Source organism: Trachypithecus francoisi, unplaced genomic scaffold (assembly GCF_009764315.1).
Source record: "Trachypithecus francoisi isolate TF-2019V2 unplaced genomic scaffold, Tfra_2.0 Lachesis_group16, whole genome shotgun sequence".
Classification (NCBI taxonomy): Eukaryota; Metazoa; Chordata; class Mammalia; order Primates; family Cercopithecidae; genus Trachypithecus; species Trachypithecus francoisi.
In genome coordinates, this window is record NW_022681461.1 from 79147843 (window position 1) to 79170795 (window position 22953).

Sequence of the window (22953 nt, forward strand, 5' to 3'; positions counted from 1 at the left end):
TCACCTAGTTGCTTATAAACTCTTCCAGGGTAGCAACCATTTGTTATTTAGCTTTATAGGCTCGGTGTAGAGTCATCCACTTGACACGCAATAAATGCTATCTGAATTCACCAGTAACATGAAAACCCATGAAAGATCATAAAGTATAAAGACTTCATAATATTGCCATAAGATCAACCTACAGAATGGGAAAACATTTTTACAATCTACCCACCTGACAAAGGGCTAATATCCAGAATCTACAAAGAACTTAAACAAATTTACAAGAAAAAATCAAACAACTCCATCAAAAAGTGGGCAAAGGATATGAACAGACACTTCTCAAAAGAAGACATTTATGCAGCCAACAGACACATGAAAAATGCTCATCATCACTGGCCATCAGAGAAATGCAAATCAGAACCACAATGAGATACCATCTCATACCAGTTAAAATGGTGATCATTAAAAAGTCAGGAAACAACAGGTGCTGGAGAGGGTGTGGAGAAACAGGAACACTTTTACACCATTGGTGGGACTGTAAACTAGTTCAACCATTGTAGAAGACAGTGTGGTGATTCCTCAAGGATCTAGAACTAGAAATACCATTTGACCCAGCCATCCCATTACTGGGGATATACCCGAAGGATTATAAATCATACTGCTATAAAGACACATGCACACGTATGTTTATTGTGGCACTATTCACAGTAACAAAGACTTGGAAACAACCCAAATGTCCATCAATGATAGACTGGATTAAGAAAATGTGGCACATATATACCATGGAATACTATGCAGTCACAGAAAAGGATGAGTTCATGTCCTTGGTAGGGACATGGATGAAGCTGGAAACCATCATTCTGAGCAAACTATCACAAGGACAGATCACCAAACACTGCATGTTCTCACTCACAGGTGGGAATTGAACAATGAGAACATTTGGACACAGGATGGAGAACATCACACACCAGAGTCTGTCGTGGGGTGGGGGTAGGGGGAAGGGATAGCATTAGGAGATATACCTAATGTAAATGACGAGTTAATGGGTACAGCACACCAACACGGCACATGTATACATATGTAACAAACCTGCATGTTGTGCACATGTACCCTAGAACTTAAAGTATAATAATAAAAACAAATATTGCCATAAGATTTGCATCCCATGAAATAAAGTTGCTTGTTAATGAGAAAATAAGAGTGGACACTTTCTAAATGATTTTGTTTCAATACTTACCAAATATCGATTATGTGCTAAAAATAACCCCATAGTTTTCACATGTATCACTTATCCCTTATGACCATTGTGTAGTAAATGTGTTGCCTTCTATATTTGTAGGTGAAGAGCACAAAACAGGAAAGTGATAAAGCCAGGATTAGTTAGGACTCAGATCTCCGGATGACACAGCTCAAGCTTTTCCCATTATAATGCAAATCATCTGCAGAAATGCAAAATTACTCACAAAGTATGTCAAAACTACCATGGCTATACTGGCTGAACACAGGAAGGAGAAAGAAAAACTATTAACAATAATGTGATATTGCAAAATGTGATGGGATAGAACAGTAGCATCCTTTCAGAATTTCTTTCAAAATAAAAGCCTACGAATATTAAAAACAAAGGATGACAGAGTACCCAGAAGGATATAGAGCACATATATATGTCAAGGAAGAAGTCAAGGAAGATATCTACTTTCTTTTGTAATCACTGTGTCACAATCAGAAAACATATTTCCATCATACCTAACTTAGCAAAAGTCCAGACAAAATCACTTATTTGGAGAAACTCAGCATAAATTCAGACACAAGTACTCAAGGAAGCTAGGTGAAAGACATCATTAAGAAAGGCTTAGCCGGACGCGGTGGCTCAAGCCTGTAATCCCAGCACTTTGGGAGGCCGAGACGGGCGGATCACGAGGTCAGGAGATCGAGACCATCTTGGCTAACACAGTGAAACTCCGTCTCTACTAAAAAAATACAAAAAACTACTCGGGCAAGGTGGCGGGTGCCTGTAGTCCCAGCTACTTGGGAGGCTGAGGCAGGAGAATGGCGTAAATCCGGGAGGTGGAGCTTGCAGTGAGCTGAGATCTGGCCGCTGCACTCCAGCCTGGGTGACAGAGCAAGACTCCGTCTCAAAAAAAAAAAAAAAAAAAAAAGAAAGGCTCAGAGCTTTGCGGCTGGCCAGTTGAGCAGTTGTCAATCTCCTGGACCCAAATGCAGAGGGAAAAGATGCTACTGGATGCTGCCACATTTTGCTTATTTGAACAGGATACTTAACATTTATTTAACAAACAACTCCTGAGGCTTTACTGTATGTTGGGCACTAGGTTAGATTTTGAAAGAAAGGTGAGATAAATAAATCTGCCTTAAGAAAGGAGAAGAAAAGTTCTATGTAAGGTTAGAAGCTGGGACGAAGACTTTTGACTGGGGAGTTTAGTGGATGGTTTCGAAGGTACAGGTAAAGAACATCTTCAAATGCCTATTTGAGAAATACTGTTGAAGGTTTTGCCGGACACACCCCTCTGAAAAATGGTCACACCTCGTGCTCATCTAATTCTGGTTTCTCTGTCTTCTACAACACACGGAAGAGATAGAGCTACGGTCAACAAAGAAGCAGAACTACATGAGGGAAAGCAGAAGTGAAATGGCATAGTCTTCTAGAGAAGGCTTCAGCTTGCAGAAATCATTGTAGTTGATAAAGCTAAAGTTGCTAGCATTTAGTTCAGGAATAAAAAGCAATAAAAAAAAAAATTGTGGCCAAAGGTGTGTTTTATAATTTGGGAAAAATTCGTCTTATGATTTATTTGGGAAGAATCTTTGGAGAAAGATTCTTCATTTATTTCTCATTTCCTTTTCTGGAAACAAATGTCCTATGTGACTTTTTTTGGCCACTGTGGATTTCACTAGTCCAAAAAACTGAGCAATTTTATTAGAATAACTAAAATGTTGATGATTCCTTCTGAGCTTAATGTTTTGCTGTTTCCCTCAAACTGGCAAAAAGTAAGATATGAGTTTCTTTAGAGTTCAACTGCCTGAGGCTCCATTTATATAAAAAATTAAAAACATTTCAAAGTAAATTCAATTAGTGAATGTGTATTGCCTGAATAGACTATCCGTCTAAATTTAATATACTGAACATGACAATTTTATGAGCAGAACAAGTTAGAGATAATATATTTTATGTTCCTTAAACTAGCAAAGAGACTGCAGAATCATAAAGAACACTAACAAGGTATTGCATATAAACTTTCTTTTAAAAAAAGGTGTGTGTATTTTTTAAATGTGAGAAGTGCAAGGTTTGTTTTTCTTCATGACTTTAAGGTTCCTAAAGATGTTGTCTTAGGCTGGGCACAGTGGCTCACACCTGCAATTCCTGCACTTTGGGAGGTCAAGGTGGGAGGACTGCTTGAGCCTGGGAGTTTGAAGCTGCAGTGAGCTATGATTGCGCCATTGCACGTCAGCCTGGGCAACAGAGCAAGACCCTGACTCAAAAAAGACAAAACGTTGTCTTCATCTTTCAACAGTATTGCTAATAAAGGGCATTACTGATAAATAATTCACTATATGTGTTGGAGGGGAGAATGTTGGGGGACAGAGAATGCAGGGAGTAAAGGAAGGGAGAGAGGGAAGTAAAGGGGAGAGGGGTGGAGGGAGAGACTACACTAGTCAACCTTCTAGAGGACCCACTGAGATTAAAAACAGACAGGGAGTCAAAGGACAAAAAAACAAAATTTCAAATAACCTGCACTGTTTACTTTAGATCCTAAGAGATTACAAGTGATGCCTTGCTCACTAGTAACAAAGATAAAGATCTAGGAGGAAAGATTGTGTTTATTACCTATAAAATGAGGGTTCTGATGGTTATCCCTTTTGTACGCTGGCTTCTGAGGATAAACATGCAGCCTAAATCGAGTGCACTGGAGATTCTGTTTCTCAGAAGGAATGGTATATTTGACTTTAAGGACTTTTCTTGCTGGTACCAGGATTCTGTCCAGTCCGTGAATGATATAGTCTGACATCTTTATAGACGTTCCTGAGGTTTACAACCTTTGTAGGCAGAATTCAGAAGTCGAGTTTTGAATGTTCAGTTCTTTTTAATGAAATCCTTTAACTGAAAGTACATTCTACGTGTCTTATAGTTTATTCTATAGATTCTCCCCACCACACAAATTGCCTAATGCTATTTGTAGAAGAATATAATGAGCAATGCACTGTTTTACTGGGAAAAAAAGTGAATCCCTGTTTGGAACCAATTGCTAAGTCTATTCCACATTAATCCGGATCCTGAGTATCCTGTTGATATAGCTGTTCTCAGGATGAACATCATAAAAAGACTATAGGAAATTAACATTTATTGAGGACCTACTGTGTGTTGGGTTATGGGAAACTTACATCTGTTTTAGGTATTGAGGTATAATTTACCTACCATAAAATTTATCTATTATAAGTAAACAATTCAATGATTTTTAGTAAATTTATATATCTGTGCAACCCTCACCACAATCCAGTTTAAGAACACTCTCATCACTCTGAGAAGCTCCTTCATATCCTTTGTAATCAATCCCTGCTCCCATCTTCCAGGCCTAAGTAACCTCTTAGCTGCTTCCCGTCTCTATCATGTTGCCTTTTCTAGAAATTTCATAAAAACAGAATTATAAAATACGTAGTCTTTTGTGTCTAGCTTCTATCCACGTAACATTTTTTGGATTCCTCAATGCTGTTAAATGTATCAGTAGCTCATTCTCTTTTATTGCTGAGTAGTACTCCATTGCATGGATACGCCATATTTTATTTATTTACCCATTTTATGTGAAGGTAGGATTGATAGGTCAGATGGCAAGTGTACATTTATAAACAAATGCCAAACTGCTCCAAAGTGGCTATGCTATTTTACATTCCAATCAGCAATGTATGAGACTCCAGTTTGTCCACATCCTCGCCAACACTTTGATACTATCAGCCTTCTTAATTTTAGCCATGCTAGCTAGTGGTTGGGGAGTGGAATCTTATTTTGTTTTAATTTATGTTTCCCAAGTGGTGAATCAAGTTGAACATCTTTTCATGTGCTTATTTGCCATTTGTATATCTATCTTCTTTGGTAAGGTGTCTGTTCAAATCTTGTGCTCATTTTTTAACTGAGTTGCTTATCTTCTTATGGTTGAGTTGTAAGATTTCTTTAAATATTTTGGTTAGAGCCCTTCGTTAGGTAATTACTTTGCAAATATTTGCTTCTAGTCTGTTGCTTGCCTTTTCATCTTCTTAATGGTGTCTTCTTTTTTTTCTTTCAGTTGTAACTTTTGCATCATATATAAATTTTTTTCCCTAACCCAAGATGATATAATCTACTATTCTTCTGCAAGTTTTATAGTTTTAGTCACACATTTAAGCTTATGGTTCATTTTGATTATTATTATTTTTTTTGAGTAGAGAGTGCTGTAAAGGTCAAGGGACATAATTTGCATACACAAATCCAATTGTTTCAGCACCATTAAAAAATAAATAATCCTTTCCCTATTACCTTAACACCTTTTATGAAAATCAACTGATCACATATATGAGAGTTTATTTCTTGACTTTTGCTTCTGCACTACTGATCTATGCATCTATCTTATGTCAATTTATAGTGAGTTTTGAAATCAAGATGAGTGAATTCTCTGATTTTATTGTTTCTCCACACTAGGCTATTCTAGGTCATTTGTACTGCCATATAAATTTTAGGGCCAATTTATCACTTTCACCCCCAAAATGTCTACTGGGATTTTGGTAGAGATTATGTTGAATCTGTGTGTCAGTATGAAAAGAATTACCAATATTGAGTCTCCTAATTAATAAACATGGTATATATTGCATTAATTTAGTTTTATAAATTCCTCTCAGCAACACTATAGTTTCCAGTGTATAGTTCTCATTAAATGTATTCTTAAGACTTTTGTTCTTTTTGATGTTAGTGTACATGAAATTGATCTTCTTAAAATTTCATTTTCAGGTTGTCCATTACTAGTATACAGAAACATAATTGATTTTTGTATATTGATTTTATATCTTGCAACCTTGCTAAGCTCATTCATGTTCTAGTAGCTTTTTTTTTTCCTTGTAGATTCTGCAGATTTTCTACCTATAAAAATCACATTGTCTATAAATAAAAAGTTGTGTTTCTTCCTTTCCGATTCTCATGCCTTTAATTTCTTGTTTTAGCCTTATGGTCCTTGACCTTTATATTTGAATTGTCAGCATAATTCTGTTTAGTACATTGTACACTGACTCCCCATTCCTCTCTCATGAACCCTGAAATCAGGTGTTTGTATATCTTTCCCCCTAACAAATGACCATTTTTAGCCAGCATGTAATTCCACTGGCTGTCAGCCAAAAATTCAGTTTCAATAGCACTGCCATCTTTATATACAAAACAGTGCTTGGAGAATTATTTCAAAAATTCAAATTGCATTTTGTACTCATCATGTAGGGAAAAAAAATTAGAAAATGGGAAAAAAAAGTATTGCTATCTCAGTAATGAGTCTCATAAACCTAACAATTGAGACAAACATAAGAATCATTAGGCAAGCTGAAAGTCGCAATTCTTTAGCCTCAATTAGGTGCTCATTGGACTTAATAAGCTGGTGAACCATGAGGAAGAGAAAAAAATTAAAGAACATAATATGACATAGTGAAAATATTACATTAAAGACTGTGTCTATGAAATGAGACAGACAGCAACACAATAATAGTGGGGGACTTCAAAACTCCACTGACAGCACTAGACAGGTCATCAAGACAGAAAGTCAACAAAAAAACAATGGATTTAAAGTATACCTTGGAAAAAATGGACTTAACAGATATACACAGAACATTCCATCCAACAACCACAGAATACACTTCTATTCAACAGTGCAGGGAACTTTCTCCAAGGTAGACTATGACGGGCCATAGAACGAGCCTCAATAAATTAAGAAAATTGAAATTGTATCAAGCAGTCTCTCAGACCAGAGTGGAATAAAACCAGAAATCAACTCCAAAAAGGAAACTTCAAAACTATGCAAATACACAGAAATTAAATAACCTGCTCCTGAATGAGCACTGGGTCAAAAATGAAATCAAAATGAAAATTAAAAAATTCTTCAAACTGAATGGCAATAATGGTATAACCTATCAAAATCTCTAGGATACAGCACAGGCAGTGTTAAGAAGAAAGTTCACAGCCCTAAACACCTACATCAAAAAGACTGAAAGAGCACAAACTGACATTCTAAGGTCACACCTCAGGAACTAAAGAAATAAGAACAAACCAAACCCAAACCCAGCAGAAGAAAGGCAATTACCAAGATCAGAGCAGAACTAAATGAAATTGAAACAAGCAAACAAAAAACAATACAAAAGACAAATGAAACAAAAGCTGGTTCTTTGAAAAGATAAATAAAATTGATAGACCATTAGCAAGATTAACCAAGAAAAGAAGAGAGAAAATCCAAATAACCTCATTAAGAAATGAAATGGCAGATATTACAACTGACACCACAGAAATACAAAAGATCACTCAAGGCTACTATGAACACCTTTACACACATAAACTAGAAAACTTAGCAGAGATGGATAAATTCCTGGAAAAATACAACCCTCCTAGCCTAAATCAGTAAGAATTAGACACCCTGAACAGACCAATAACAAGTAGAGAGATTGAAATGGTAATTTAAAAATTACCAATAAAAACAGTCCAGGACCAGACGGACTACCAGAATTGGTACTCAAAGTATTGGTACCATTCCTTTTGACACTATCCCACAAGACAGAGAAAGAGGGAACCCTCCCTAATTCATTCTGGGAAGCCAGTATCACCTTAATACCACAATCCGCAAAGGACATAACCAAAAAAGAAAACTACAGACTGATGCCCCTCATGAACACATACACTAAAATCCTTAACAAAATACTAGCTAACCAAATTCAATGACATATCAAAAAGATAATCCACCATGATCAAGTGGGTTTCATACCAGGGATGCACGGATGGTTTAACATACATGAGTCAATAAATGTGATCAACATAAACAGAATTAAAAACAAAAAATCACACGATCATCTCAATAGATGCAGAAAAAGCATTCGACAATATCCAGCATTGCTTTATGATTAGAACTCTCAGCAAAATCGGCATACAAGGGACATACCTTAATGTAATAAAAGCCACCTATGACAAACCCACAGCCAACATAATACTGAATGGGGAAAAGTTGAAAGCTCTCCCTCTGAGAACCGGAACAAGACAAGGATGCCCACTCTCACCACTCCTCTTCAACATAGTACTGGAAGTCCTTGCCAAAACAATCAGACAAGAGAAAGAAATAAAGGTCATCCAAAATTGGTAAAGAGGGAGTCAAACTGTCATTGTTTGCTGATGATATGATCATTTACTTCAAAAATCCTAGGGACTCCTCCAGAAATCTCCTAGAACTGATAAAGGAATTCAGCAACATTTCCAGATACAAGATTAATGTACACAAATCAGTAGCTCTTCTATACATCAACAGTGACCAGTGGAGAATCAAATCAAGAACTCAACCCCTTTTACAATAGCTGCAAATATACAGCTTAGGAATATACCTAACAAAGGAGGCAAAAGACTTCTACAAGGAAAACTACAAAACACTGCCGAAAGAAATGATAGTCAACACAAATGGAAACACATCCCATGCTCATGGATAGGTAGAATCAACATTGTGAAAATGACCATACTGCCAAAAGCAATCTACAAATTCAATGCAATCTGCATCAAAATACCACCATCATTCTTCACTGAATTAGAAAAAACAATTCTAAAGGTCAAATGGAACCAAAAAAGAGCTCACATAGCCAAAGCAAGACTAAGCAAAAATAATAACTCTGGAGACATCACTGATAGGGTTCAGCTCTGTGTCCCCACCCAAATCTCATCTTGAATTATACTCCCATAATTCCCATGTGTTGTGGGAGGGGCCTGGTGGGAGATAATTGAATCACAGGGGCAATTTTCCCCATACTGTTCTCGTGGTAGAGAATAAGTCTCATGAGATCTAATGGTTTACCAGGGGTTTCCGCTTTTGTGTCTTCCTCCTTCTCTTTTTGCCTGCCGCCATCCATGTAAACGGGACTTGCTCCTCCTTGTCTTCTGCCATGATTGTGAGGCTTCCCCAGCCACCTGGAACTGTAAGTCTAATTAAACCTCTTTCTTTTGTAAATTGCCCAGTCTCGGGTATATCTTTATCAGCAGTGTGAAAACAGACTACTACCATCATACTATCTGATTTCAAACTGTACTATAAGGCCATAGTCACCAAAACAGCATAGTACTGGTATAAAAATAGGCACATATACCAATGGAACAGAACAGAGAACCCAGGAATGCACCCAAATACTTATAGCCAATTGATCTTCGGCAAAGCAAACAAAACATGAAGTGGGGAAAGGACACCCTTTTAAACAAATGGTGCCGGGATAACTGGCTAGCCACAGGTAGGAGACTGAAACTGGATCCTCATCTCTCACCTTATATAAAAATCAACTCAAGATGGATTAAGGACTTAAATCTAAGACCTGAAACTATAAAAATTCTAGAAGATAACATTGGAAAAACCCTTCTAGACACTGGCTTAGGCAAGGACTTCATGACCAAGAACCCAAAAGCAAACGCAATAAATACAAAGATAAATAGTTGGGACTTAATTAAAGATCTTTCACACGGCAAATAGTTGTGGGTTAGCAGAGTAAACAGACAACCCACTGAGTGGGAGAAAATCTTCACAATCTATACAACTGAAAAAGGACTAATATCAGAATCTACAATGAAATAAACCAAATCAGTAAGAAAAAAACAAACAATCTCGTGAAAAAGTGGGCTAAGGACATGAATAGACAGTTCTCAAAAGAAGAGATACAAATGGCCAACAGACATATGAAAATGCTCACCACCACTAATGATCAGGGAAATGCAAATCGAAACCACAATGCAATACCACCTTACTTCTGTAAAAATGGCCATAATAAAAAAACAAACTAAAATAAAATAAAAACAGTAGATATTGGCATGGATGCATGAAGAGGGAACACTTCTGCACTGCTGGTGGGGCATAAACTAGTACAGCCACTATGGAAAACAGTGTGGAGATTCCTTGAAGAACTAAAAGTAGAACTACCATTTGATCCAGCAATTCCACTACTGGGTATCTACCCAGAGGAGAAGTCATTATTCGAAAAAGATACTTGCACACGCATGTTTATAGCAGCACAACTCACAACTGCAAAATCATGGAACCAACCCAAATGCCCACCAGTCAACGAGTGGATAAAGAAAGTGTGATATCTATCTATCTATGTATCTATGTATCTATCTATGTATCTATCTATCTATCTATCTGATGGAATACTACTCAGCCATAAAAAGGATTGTATTAACGGCATGTGCAGCAACCTGGATGAAATTGTAGACTATTATTCTAAGTGAAGTAACTCAGGGATGGAAAACCAAACATTGTATGTTCTCACTGATATGTGGGAGCTAAACTATCAGGACAAAAATGCGTAAGAATAATGCAATGGACTTTGGGGACTTGGGAGGAAGGGTGGAAGCGGGGCAAGGGATAAAAGACTACAAATAATGTGCAGTGTATACTGCTGGGGTGATGGGTGCACCAAAATCTCACCAATCACCACTAAAGAACATACTCATGTAACCAAATACTACTTGTATCCCAATACTCTATAGAAAAATAATTTTTTAAAAAAGACTGTGTCTAAGATGCAAAGTATAATTAGTGATTTTGTAAATGTTTTAGGTCTTCAGGAACACAGCTGCCATTATGATAGGTACAACTATTATCATATTTGAACACAATTCAATTAACAAATATTCTAAGGAATGTATTGGGTCTCAAAGTGGGGGAAATACAGGACTTCCTTTAATCTTACAAAACTTCTGAGAAACGTGTAACAATTCCCATTTACAAACTGGAAAACAAACCAGAAATTTAAGTAACTGGAAAACAAACCCAGAAAATTAAGCAAATGGTGGAGACAAGATTATAATCCAGATCTTTTTGGTTCAAAAGCTCTTAATTGGGCCATATGTTCCTGAGCAACTCATTTCCATGATCCGTACCTCATGGCCTCAGCCTTGCGCCCACTGCTGAGGAACCCTCTGGTTCCAAGTCTGTTACGGTTTCTAACATTTTCTGGATTTCCCCAGTGATTTACAAGCTATTGTGCAACAACTAGAGAAGAATCTTCTTCCGGATTTGTTCTGTCTGAAAATATCAGCTTAGAGGCTTAAACACTGTAATAAAAAGGTCTGAGGTAGTTATGTAAATAAGATACATGTGAATAATTATAGAAAGCTTGGTTTGAAAAAGATGAGTAATTTACCCTCGAGTTTGGGGAAGAAATGCCCAGGAAGTTTGAATAAGAAAGGATATGAAAAATTTTAAGTGAGGTAATTCAGGCTTTTCCTCTTTGCTTCATTTTTTCGGGCAGACATATTGGAAAATAAATGCATTCCAAAGCAGAGAAGTTACCATTAAATTGTTCCATTGTGGACAGGTGACAAAGCTCAGCCTTCTCTCTCAACACCCCACAGAACAATTCTAACCCGTGGATGCAGATGATTCAGACTAAACTCTTTATAACGTGGGTTTGTAAGGCCAGAAAAGAAGGGCTATATTTCCACTCATGAGGATACGGAGCAAGGAAAAAGCAAACAATATCAAAAGTGCTTCTCCCTGTGCCTTCAGTAAACACTCAATAGATGTTTTGGACTTGTTGGCTAATTAAAAAGCATTTTGATAGGCTCTTGTCATTAAATAAATACTAATTATAGCTCCTCCTGTACTCTGGGCAATACACAAAACCAGAAATGATCATCTCAGTTCATGAGATGCCAGATGAGCCCTGCGCAGAGTGAGGAAGTTGTCCTGTGTGATTTCTACCCTCTGATCGGCAAACCTCTGGAAGAGAATTTTTTTTCACAAATCCTCTATTTTATGTCCTGTACTAATGTATTCATTCTCGAGTCTCCTTCCCCTCAAAACATACATTTTACAATCCTTATACATGTTCAGACATACTGGGTAATGCCTTGACAAATCTTTGTAGTTAGCAAAATATTGGAAACCACCTACATGACTGAGAAACACAGAGGTGATTCTACCAGAATAGGGGTTGGCAACTGTGGGCCCACAGCCTGTTGCCTATTTTTGTAAATAAACTTTTACTGGAACACAGCCTTATTGGCTCACTTATGTATTGTTTATGGCTGCTTTCTTTCTCTCTTTGTTTTCAGACAGCGTCTCACTCTGTGGCCCACGCTCAAGTGCAGTGGCACTATTTCAGCTCACTGCAACCTCCATCTCCCAGGCTCAAGTGATGCTCCCTCCCCAGCCTCCCAAGTAGTTGGGACCACAGGTGCACACTACCATACCTGGCTAAGTTTTTGTATTTTTTGTAGAGATGGGGTTTTGCCATGTTGCCCAGGCTGGTCTTGAACTCCTGGACTCAAGTGATATGCCTGCATGGCTGCTTTCTTCATTAACACTAAGACTACATTTTAGGCCTGCAAAGCCTAAAATATTTACTATCTGGTCCTTTATAGAAACTGCCAAACCTTGTGATTTAAAATGTATTAACATTTCAAATAACATAGCAAAATACTTCTTTTAGAATAAGCTTTAAAAAATGCAAAGTATAACGTTTTATGTATAGTATAATCACAGTGACGTAAAGCAAATGAAAGTTGGTCTAGAAAAGAGACCAGAAATGCTCAGCATTTGGACTGGTGTGGCAGAATGACGGGTGATTTCCCTTCCACCCAACCTGTGTTTCACAATTTTTAAAAATGACCTTATGTTTCTAATAGAAGACATTAGACCTCACTTTGAAAGCTCTTTGAGTTCACATCTCCATCTGGTACACAGTGGGCGTGACTAAATGCAGTGGTGTATCCCCCTCGGCCCCTCCCCACAAGTGTGCTGAGGCAGGAGCAGGAAGTCCTGGTAAGTACCTTATGCTCATCCCGAAGGTGGCTGTCCAGTTCCTCCGTGTGCTTGGTCTCATAGTAGCAGAGCTGGCATTTGTAAGGTTTCAGTTCATTGTGCTTTTCTATATGTTGCTGGAGGCTCTCATCACTGGAGCAGGTGAAGGTACACTTATCACAGCGGAAAACTACTCCCTGCAAGTATTTGGACAGTTTGGATCGGCAAACTTCAATGGGGACAACGCGCTCTTCTGTGGAAACAAATTGAATGGAAAGATGGGAATTTTTACTGATGGCAAAGCAGATGTTCTTTCTTTGGAATGTAAGAAGAAACTCACCCAATCTTGCTGCTTCTCATGGATCTGGTTCCTTGAACGGACACACATGCACACTGCCCCTCCCCTAACCCCCAAACAACATATTCCTCGGGAATGAGAGGGTGTTTTTAAGACCAAAAGCTTCTTTGTGTACTCAGTACCCAGAATGACCTACAAATGGAGGTGCGGCGGGCTAGTAGGTGCTTGCTAATTCCTGAATGGAGGTGATTAAGGCAAGGGGGAGGAATGGAAGTAGCTGCAATTTTTACCAACATTAATAATTACTGACAATAACCATGAGCATGCCTTCCTTCCTCAGCAAGTGTAACTGAGGCTGGACTTACAGATGCTTTTAAGGGGGAAAGAAATTGACATTCACCAGGCACCCATGTGCTGGTACCTTTCTATCAGCAACTTTATGAGCCTGGAGTTACTCTCATTTTTACAAATAAGTACAAATGGGTAACAGAGTCTTCAAGCAACTCTCCAAAGGTCATAGACATTGCAGTTGGCAAAGCAGAGATGTGAAACCAGGTCTGCTTAACTGTAAATCTATTATTTCTCACTATTTCCAATTCCATTCTCATTTCCCCTTCTAAGGTATTCTCAAAGAGATTCTTCCCTCCTTTTGAAACTAAGGTGATTTCTCATCTAATATCAAGTCTGAAAGCAAACCTGTACACTTTCATTCACTAAAACTCCAACTATGAAGAGCTCACAAATGAAATGACTGCAGGCAACAATCGGGGGAGGTGGGGTTGCGCAGGAGACATGGAGGATTTGTGTCTTTTTAGACAGTCTGTAATCTGATTGTCAGAGGGAAAAAATAAAAGAGAGAGAGGATTTGGGTGCTTTTCCCGTTAACATACCAAATGCTGTAGGGCTGGAAATGCGTGTGCTTGTTTATTTTGCACTCTCTCACCCTTGTGTTTAACTGCTCAAATTAAATTTCACACCAGTCTGCCCAGAGTATCAGCGCACACGCCAGATATCCATAACTGGGATAAAATTAAAATCTGTGCTATTTATGCAAGAATCAAATATAGCGTGTGTTTTCATGCTGTGTCTGGATTTCAGAAGACTCAGAAAGTTTACAAATGGACGCACACAACATATACTTATATTATTTAGAAACAGCAATGTATTATTAAGTCAAGAAAGCATGATTTATTCCCAGAGTCACTGAATAGCAACATTTCCAGGGCATCGGTACGTTGTGCGCCGATGCGACTCACTCTTCAGAGTCCTCCCGTTGTTGCTGGCCAGTGTGCAGGCCCTAGGGAATTTTTTCCCCACCCAGTGTCATGCCTTAGTCTCACCCACAACACTCTGATTGTAGGGCAGTCACTGCCTTGCAAGTCCTTGAATGCAGCGATTAATCGGCCAGCGAAATGCTGGGCAGAGGAAGCGTGGAAGGTGGTATCTGCAACATACTCCCTGGAGCTCTAATGCATGTTATTTTCCCTATACAAAGAATCAGTTGCTTACTTAGAAATATAAATATTTTTAAACCCAAGTATAGCAGACAGCTAAGAAACACATGATTATAATGTAATCCACACATTTTTTTAGAATAGCAACTGTTTAAGTCCTCTAACCATTCAGTTGTATGGTTTGGTGTAAACGGAGAAAAAAAATGCTTTGGCATAAACGAGTAAATCTTAAGGAGCTCATGCTAGGATATTCTATTCCTGTAACCCAGGGTTTCTAAAAAGTAGCGTTATTGAAATTTTGGGACAGGATAATTCCTTGTTGTGGGGAGCCAGCCTGTGCATTGTAGGATGTTTAGCAATAACTGTGGCCTCTACCCACTAGGTGCCAAAAGCACCCCTTTCTCTCCAGCTGTGACAACCAAAAATGCTGCAGACTAACACACTCTGGGGAGGCAAAACTGACCTCAGTTGAGAATCACTGCTCTAAGCAAAGTGCCAGGCATTACCTGCAACTACGCTGGGTAAGGCACTCATGGACAGAACCCAGGAACAAGCTGGTGTCAACAGCAAGAGATGGGGCATGCAGGCTGAACTGGGGGAACTGCCCCCATGCTGGGGACATGCCTTTAGACCTCAGGAGTTCATGGGAAGTGCTGACATGAACTTTACTGGCATCTTCCTTGGGACTGCATCCCCTTTGCTCTCTCTACATTTTTGTTCCTGATTTATATGTTATCATCGCTACTGCTTCTACTCTTATTCTTTGGCTTTGCCCTGTCCTGCCTGCCTGGGTTCTGTTGACCTCTGCAGTGATGAAGAACAGCCGGGTATCATTTTTCATATAATGATGTCCTGCACGCCTCAAAGATAGTCATTCAGTGACTCTCCAGTCTTCACTTCTCCACAATTAATAATCAGTTCTTTCAAACTTTTTTTTATGAGTCTCCTTTTCAATTCCTCTACCACTTAGGTTGGTTTTCTTTGCAGTTTCCAATTTCACTATGTGTGTCCAAGTGAATTTTACACAAAGTCATGAACAGTCAGAATAATACTCTGAAGTTCAAGTAATTATTCATGTGAACACCACTGCAGTCTATTCAGTGCTCACAATGGTTCAAGCGCCGTTAGGTGTTCTGCTCTTGACATAACTTTTTATTCGCATAACACCGTGCAAAGTCAGTTCTGTTTTCTTCAGTTTGTTGATGTGGAAACTGAGAACTAATCAATTAAGCTACTTCCTCAAAGTTACACCTCTGGTTCAGCAGAAAATTGTGACATAAGAACACAGGTCTTCTGATCCCTGCCAGGGCCCTCCTCCCGCACCCCTGATAAGAACTCTCCAGTCTGTATGTGTGTGCTTATAAGCTTTTCATTTATAATATTTAAAAAATGCAAAAGCTACAGATTTCTAAGGTAACCCTTTATGTCTGAATGTCTTTCAAGCACCTTCTACAGTTGAGGAAAGGGTCAAATCCCTGCTTAACTTAATCTGAAATCTAGAACTTCCCATTTCCAAACTAAGACATTGCCAGTCTACCAGATCTCTTAATTATGTGAGTTTTTACTAAGATATTAATTTTAGAAAAAAGTTAGCTTTTTCCCCTTTCTAAAAACATGGTTAACATGACCAAGATAAAAATAAAAAAAGACAGACTTTAAAAGGTGGGCAAACGACTGACAGTGTTTTCTGAATGAGGTCATTCATTCTTGAGGCAAATGAAGGACATAAAAGTTAAAAACTGGAATGGTTCCAGGTATAGACTGGGCTCTCCCTTGGTTACAGAAGCTCAGTGCTCAGGGTTTTTTCTATGGGGGCAGTGACAACTGTGGGTCTTTTTGACTTCACACCTCTCAAAATTACCTTGGGTGAAAACTCAAGGCCTGAATCACACTCATTGTGACTCAGCTTCTAGCACTGGCTGCAAAAATATTATGACTTCACCAGTTCGACTACAAGATGGATTGTGTCTCTCATCTCCTCCTACTCAAAAGATGCTTGGTGCTACAGCAGGACATAAAACCAAAGAGGCTGGGCCTGAGAGTCACATTGAAGCACATGTGTACTAAGGTGCAACAAGAGCTGACAATAGCATGCTTTCAAGCGTCCATGGAGGTCAGTGGAAAATTCTGCACAGTTGCAATACAGAGGGTTCACTTCTGCTCAAATTGGTGAGAAACCACACCACTGCAGAGCCCAGATTCATCTAGTAAAAATCCTTCCTGAAAGGCACACCACAACATAGGTGGGTTTCCTTCCCAGAACATGCCAAGTCTACATGAAGCAATGAGATTTGAAGTTCTTTACTCCACCAAAACTTTGCATGCAAATTGCACCAAAGCAAAGAAGTGACAAAGTCTGAATATTAGAGAAAACTATGAAGAAAATAACATTATTTTTAAATTATCAATCATCCCAAAATGTAGCCATAAACAGATACACATAAACACAAGCAAAACAGTTCCTGGTAGGAAGTATGAGGTTTTGATGTTAGCCAGGCTGCCATCCTCAAGCTAGAAGGAACTGGAAATCGTACCTCCAATTCTATCAGGCAAAGTTATTTGGGGAAGTTGAAAGGAAACATGTAATTTCACTGGATAAAATTAAAGATTGGCAATCTCACTGTAAACTTTATTCTCAAGAAAAGTGACACTGATCAGATAAGTTAGGGGACACTACTTCCGTTCCCAAGGCTCCCACTTGCAATGTGCAAATTCAGCATTTGTCTACATATTAGGAAACAGAAACTTTAAGTTAATATGCCAATTAAAGACCCATAGCAGTGATTTCATGGTTCCAAAATTACAATGTAAATATTTAGCAACACTGTGTTTCATGCCTAAAATCTGTGGCCAGTTTTTAAGGCTCACTATGGATGTACAAGACACATACATATGGGCAAAGCTATGCATGAAACATTGTGCTTTCAATGGTGATCAACTCAGTAGGAATACCCTCATAAAACTATTTATTCACCTGTTTTTTTGTCTCTCTTCTCATTCAAGTTCAAATTCCTTCAGTGCAGAAACCTTGCCTGACTCTTCATGGCTGTATCCCTACAGCTTAAAACAATGCTAGAGCTGTCTCCTCCAGCTGCCCAAGATGCCAAGAGAAAAAAACGCCAAGGGGAAGAAGATGGCCTTGGCTCCTGCTGTCACGGAAAAGCAGGAGGCCAAGAGGGTGGTGAATCCCCTGTTTGAGAAAAAGCTTAAGAATGTTGGCATAAGACAGGACCCCCAGCCCCAAAGGGACCTTAGTCCCTTTGTCAAATGTTCCCATTACTTCTGGCTATAGTAGTAAAGGGCTACCCTAGAAGCAGCTCAAAATGACTCCCATAATTAACCCGTTCACCCATGACTTGGACCCCTAACAGCTCTCAACTGCTTAAGCTGGCTAGAGACAAAACAAGAGAAGAAGACTGTTGGCCTGGGTTGAGAAGAAGGCTGCCAGCAAAGGGAATGTCCCCACAAAGAGGCCACCTGTCCTTCCAGCAGGAGTTAATACTCTTACCAGCTCAGTAGAGAACAAGAAAGCTCAACCAATGGTGACTGCACATGATGTGGATCCCAGGGAGCTGGCTGTCTTCCTGCTTGCCCTGAGTCCTAAGAAGGGAGTCCCCTACTGTCTTGTCAAGGGGATGGACAAATTGGGGTGTCTAGTCCACAGGGAGATCTGCACTACTGTTGCCTTCACACATGTTAACTTGGAAGACAAAGGCGCTTTGGCTAAGCTGGTGGAAGCCATCAGGACCAATTATAACAGATATGATGAGATCCCACATCACTGAGGAGGAAAGGTCCTTGGTCCAAAATCTGTGGCTTGCACTGCCAAGCTGTAAAAGGCAGACGCTAAAAAACCTGCCACTAAACTGGGTTAAATGTATACTGTTCAGTTTTCTGTACATAAAAATAATTTAAAAATCTCCTTCAAAAAGCCAAAAACAAAATAATGCTGGCATATGGTGGGTGTTCAATAAATATCTGTTGCACGAATGAAAACCTACCAAAAGTCCTACCACTGACTTCATCCTTGAAACAGAAGTTCAGGGCTTAATTTTTCCCTAGTTAAACTCATCAAATCACGGTCAATCTCACCAAATGTTGATCTGACCTAAGTTCATATTTCCTGAATGAGATGGGTCTACTAATCCTTTGCTTCAACCTTTGCTAAATTAGTATTCAATAAGCGTCTCATCAGTAACCTGATCAGAATTTGTCCTGGCTTCCCATCTGTCTACTGACTAAAGTTCCAGCTTCTATATTAGTATCCAAGCGCTTCGTACTTTGGCCAGAACGTACTTCTCTGGTATACTTCCTATTCTCTTCAGGACCCCGGAAATGTCTAATATCATTCTGCAAATATATCTTGCTTCCACTGATCTGAGTAGTTTATTAAATGGTCTCTTCCCTCGTGTAGTGGGTTGAAGAGTATCCCCCATAAACTTAAGTCTACCTGGAACCTCAAAATGAGACTTTATTGGTACACAGGTTCTTTGCAAATGCAATCAGTTAAGGCCACATTAGATTAGGGTGGGCCCTAAATCCAATGACTGGTGTTCTTATAAGAAGAAAAGAGGGCACAAAGAGATACACATAGGGAAGAAGGCTCTATGAACATGGAAACAAAGATGGGAGTGATATAGCTATAAGCCAAGTAGTGTCAAGGAACCCTGGGAGCCATCAGAAGGTAGGAAAAGGCAAAGCAGGATCCTTCTCTTGTGCCTTCAGAGGAAACATAGCCCTGCCAACACCTTGATTTCAGATTTCTAGCTTCCAGAACTGTGAGAGAATACATTTCTGTTGTTTTAATCCACACAGTTAGTGGTCACTTGTTACAATAGCCCTTTTAAACTAATATACCCTGCCTTAAGTCTTCTCTGCCTGTTGAAATGTTATCATAGATCAGTTTGAAAGCCACTCCTCTCTACTGCAAACAGAAATAAACCTCCTAGGTACCCATCACTCACTGCCTTGTGTATACTACGCATATGCTTACCTCTGAGGAGAGTGGGTACTGGATCTTATGTTCCCCATTTTGCCCAAAGAACCAAGCATAGTGTGTTATGTAACAAGCAAATAATGAATGCTTGCTGAACACATGAGTAAACATCATACTCTCTTTTGCTGTGGCCAACATAAATCCCTGATTAGTTCACATTCAGATTTCCCATGAGCGAAGGAGATTCTCTCCCTACTTAAATATATCAATTTATACAGACAAAAAGCAATGGAAACTCTATTTTTGCCAGCAGTAGCTCTGTCTCTGGGCCAGTTCAGAAGTTGGTTTTCTTGCTTTTCATCCCACATACTTTAATTAACTAAGACCTCAGAAAGATCTTGTACTGTGGACCTGAGAGGCCAAGGATGTCATAGATAGAGCAGGAAGAGGAAAGTTGCAGAAGGAGCCACATCTTGTTACTTTGAGATCAGCCCCAATACAAAATTGCAAGGCAGACACCCAACCCTGTCTCTCGACTTGTTAAGGTCAGCTTCATACTGAGCTGCCATTTTGAGTAGAGATGGACACCAAAGCCAGGCTGGGACACAGATGGTAGACACGGCTGTGTCCTGCCTGTGGATCCGTGGACTTCCCCTGTGACCTCCAGCCCGTCTGATAATTCTGTCCTTGAACCCAGCTGCCACAGCTACTAGAGCACTCAACAGGGTGACACTACCTCTCTCAGGGTGAGAGAGGGATGCCTGGTGGGTAAAGGCAAGAGCTGTGGGTCAGACAAGCCTGAGTTTAAATCCCAGCTGGATTACTTATTAGAGATTTCATGTTCGTCAACTTGTTAGCCTTTCTGAATCTATTTATTTCCTCATCATGGGGGATAACAGTCATCCATCACATAGGGTTTTGTGAGAATTCTGTAAAATGACATACTGTAAAGCACTTAGTACAGTACCTGCTAGGCAAGCAACCGGCAACGGTAACCAGTGTTGTTATTATTGTTAATGTTGTTATTATTACTATTCATCCTCAAATGCTCATGTTCATTTCAGATGGATGTTTTCTGACCTTGATAAGGACTCTGAAAATGATCTTTACAAGTAAACAGAAGAGACCACAAATAACCAGTGACAGGTAATGTGATGAGACATGGGATCAAAGGACTGCGATTGACTGCTTACCAGTTGGATGACTGTGGGTGAGTGATTCCAGCTCTCATGGGCCCTGCAAAACTTACTATTGTATTTATGGCGGGCACAATAAACACTACATTATACACTGTCCCCTTCAGGAAAACCTGCCAGACAAATTCCTGAAAATTTCCTGAACAACATTTCAAAAAAGTCTAACAAGCACTTGAAATCTGGTTGCTTCCATGGCAGGCAAGGAATCTCAAGGCCAAATCTGCAGCCCACTGTGAACAAGTGCATGGCACCTCATGGTATCCACTGGGTATCCAAACTCTCAGCTAGCTTTTTCATACTTAGAGGTGAACTTTCCATTAGTTTCTTCTTATTTTGCATTTACCCCACTTTCCTCATTTGTTTTTAATTCTATAGTTCTGCAGACAAAGGTTCTTAAAACCTTTGTGAAATGAAGTAGATGGGAAATAAGTACATTAAATTATAAAAGAAATAGTTTGTCTCAATCTCAAGTTTTACACGCGTACAAGGGGAGTAGAGTAATCGTATCCTTCACAATGTTGCTGGAAGATGAAGTGAATGTGGGTGTAAGCGGCACTTTGTTGAGGGTAGAACATTATGGGAGTATTTGTGGTAGTAGTGTTTAATCTCTCTTTGCTTCCCCCTTTCTTGTGTTCTCAGCTCAGGGAGGGAAAGTCATTGAGCTCGTTAGGCATCAAAGCTCTGTTCCTGCCAGGCAGCAATATGGGAAAAGAAAGGAACCAACCACAGAAAGTGAAGATTCACCGTGTCTGTTTGCTCGGCAGCAGCCCTGCTGATGGCCCCTTACCAAGCTGTGATAGGGCACAGAGCCACCACAACACATGGGCTGGGGGACCGGAAGCCAGGTGACTGAGGCGGAACACCAGGCGGGACCACTCGGGCCAAGAATTCCTGCCTAAATGTTCCTATGCTGCTTCTCCCAGCTTGCAGGTGGACATTCTAGCCAGCAACGATCTCATGTCTTGTTAGAGTGCAAGGGGGAGGAGGGAAATCTGTGTGTGTTAAATGTCCAGCCTTCCATTGAGTTTGCACAGACATAGGTGAGTATGTCACAAATGTACTGGCCAAAGGCAATGGCTCAGGGAAAATGTGAAGTGTGTTGCAAATGGTTCCCAATACCCAGCATTTCAGAGTGAGTGACATCTCAGCAAGACAACAGATGACACTCATTGCTTTTGAGGTCTATGTGACAAACACTGAAAGGCTTTCTAAGGTCAGAAGCAAAGGAATGAAGATAGGAGGGAAGAGGATGAAAAGAAGGGATGGAGAGAAAGAATGAAGTAGATGGAAAGATCAGTAGAAACACCAATCAAGACTGGCAATGAGCACCCCACTAATCTTTTTCTATCCACCTGTGGCTTGAATCTTTTCAGGACAAAACAGGTTCTACATAACACATTTTTCCTTCCAATGCAGAGGAAGCCTGTTGTTTAACAATGTTTTAACTGACCAAGGGTAAATGCAACTCTAAGAAAGACCGAAGTGGACTTAAAAGAAGTATCACTGTTTATCAGCAGGAACCAACATTTATGGAACAGTCATTATGCATCCATTATGAAAAACCACTGGACACTTTACCCATTATCTCATAGGTACAATCATCTCTTTTAATGGATGGAGAGGTTAAACACAGTAGGCTCTAAAACCAGAATTTAAATCCAAAGCCCATGGATTTTCTGATTATTATTAGAATACATAATAGAGATTATTTTAGAATGCATAATATACATTATCTTAAAGAGTTCTTTCTCCCTCCAACCATTTCAAGGGAAGTTCCACGTTCTGCTTTGGAAATCATTTTGGTCTTCTTGAAAGAATCTCTCACAGTCATAGAGCTCTTCACATTTCACATTTGCTTTCACCCACCCATTTTGTTTCTTGTTCATCCCTTCTACGCAGTCTACGCAAGGCTGTGGGTGGCAGAATTTTCAGAATGTACAAATCCACCATGCTGGGAAGCCCTACAGAAATGTTCACTGCAGAATCCATCACCTTTGCCTCCCTCCAGGTGGAGGAAATACACCTAGCAGGAAGGTGTTTTTACCCTGTTGGCTGTCACTGTGGTTATCACTATGGTTTCTTGCCTGAAGATAAGGTG

General features: G+C 39.5%; 1 protein-coding gene across 5 annotated transcripts in view; it reads right to left on the reverse strand.

Moving 5' to 3' along the window:
- ZNF462 (zinc finger protein 462) overlaps positions 1 to 22953 on the reverse strand; it is a 152519-nt gene that overhangs the window by 16712 nt on the left and 112854 nt on the right. For all 5 annotated transcript variants that reach the window (XM_033237891.1, XM_033237890.1, XM_033237892.1 and 2 more), the window contains exon 10: positions 13001 to 13224. In XM_033237891.1, coding sequence (XP_033093782.1) covers positions 13001 to 13224 — 224 coding nt within the window. The remainder of the gene's footprint in view (positions 1 to 13000; positions 13225 to 22953) is intronic.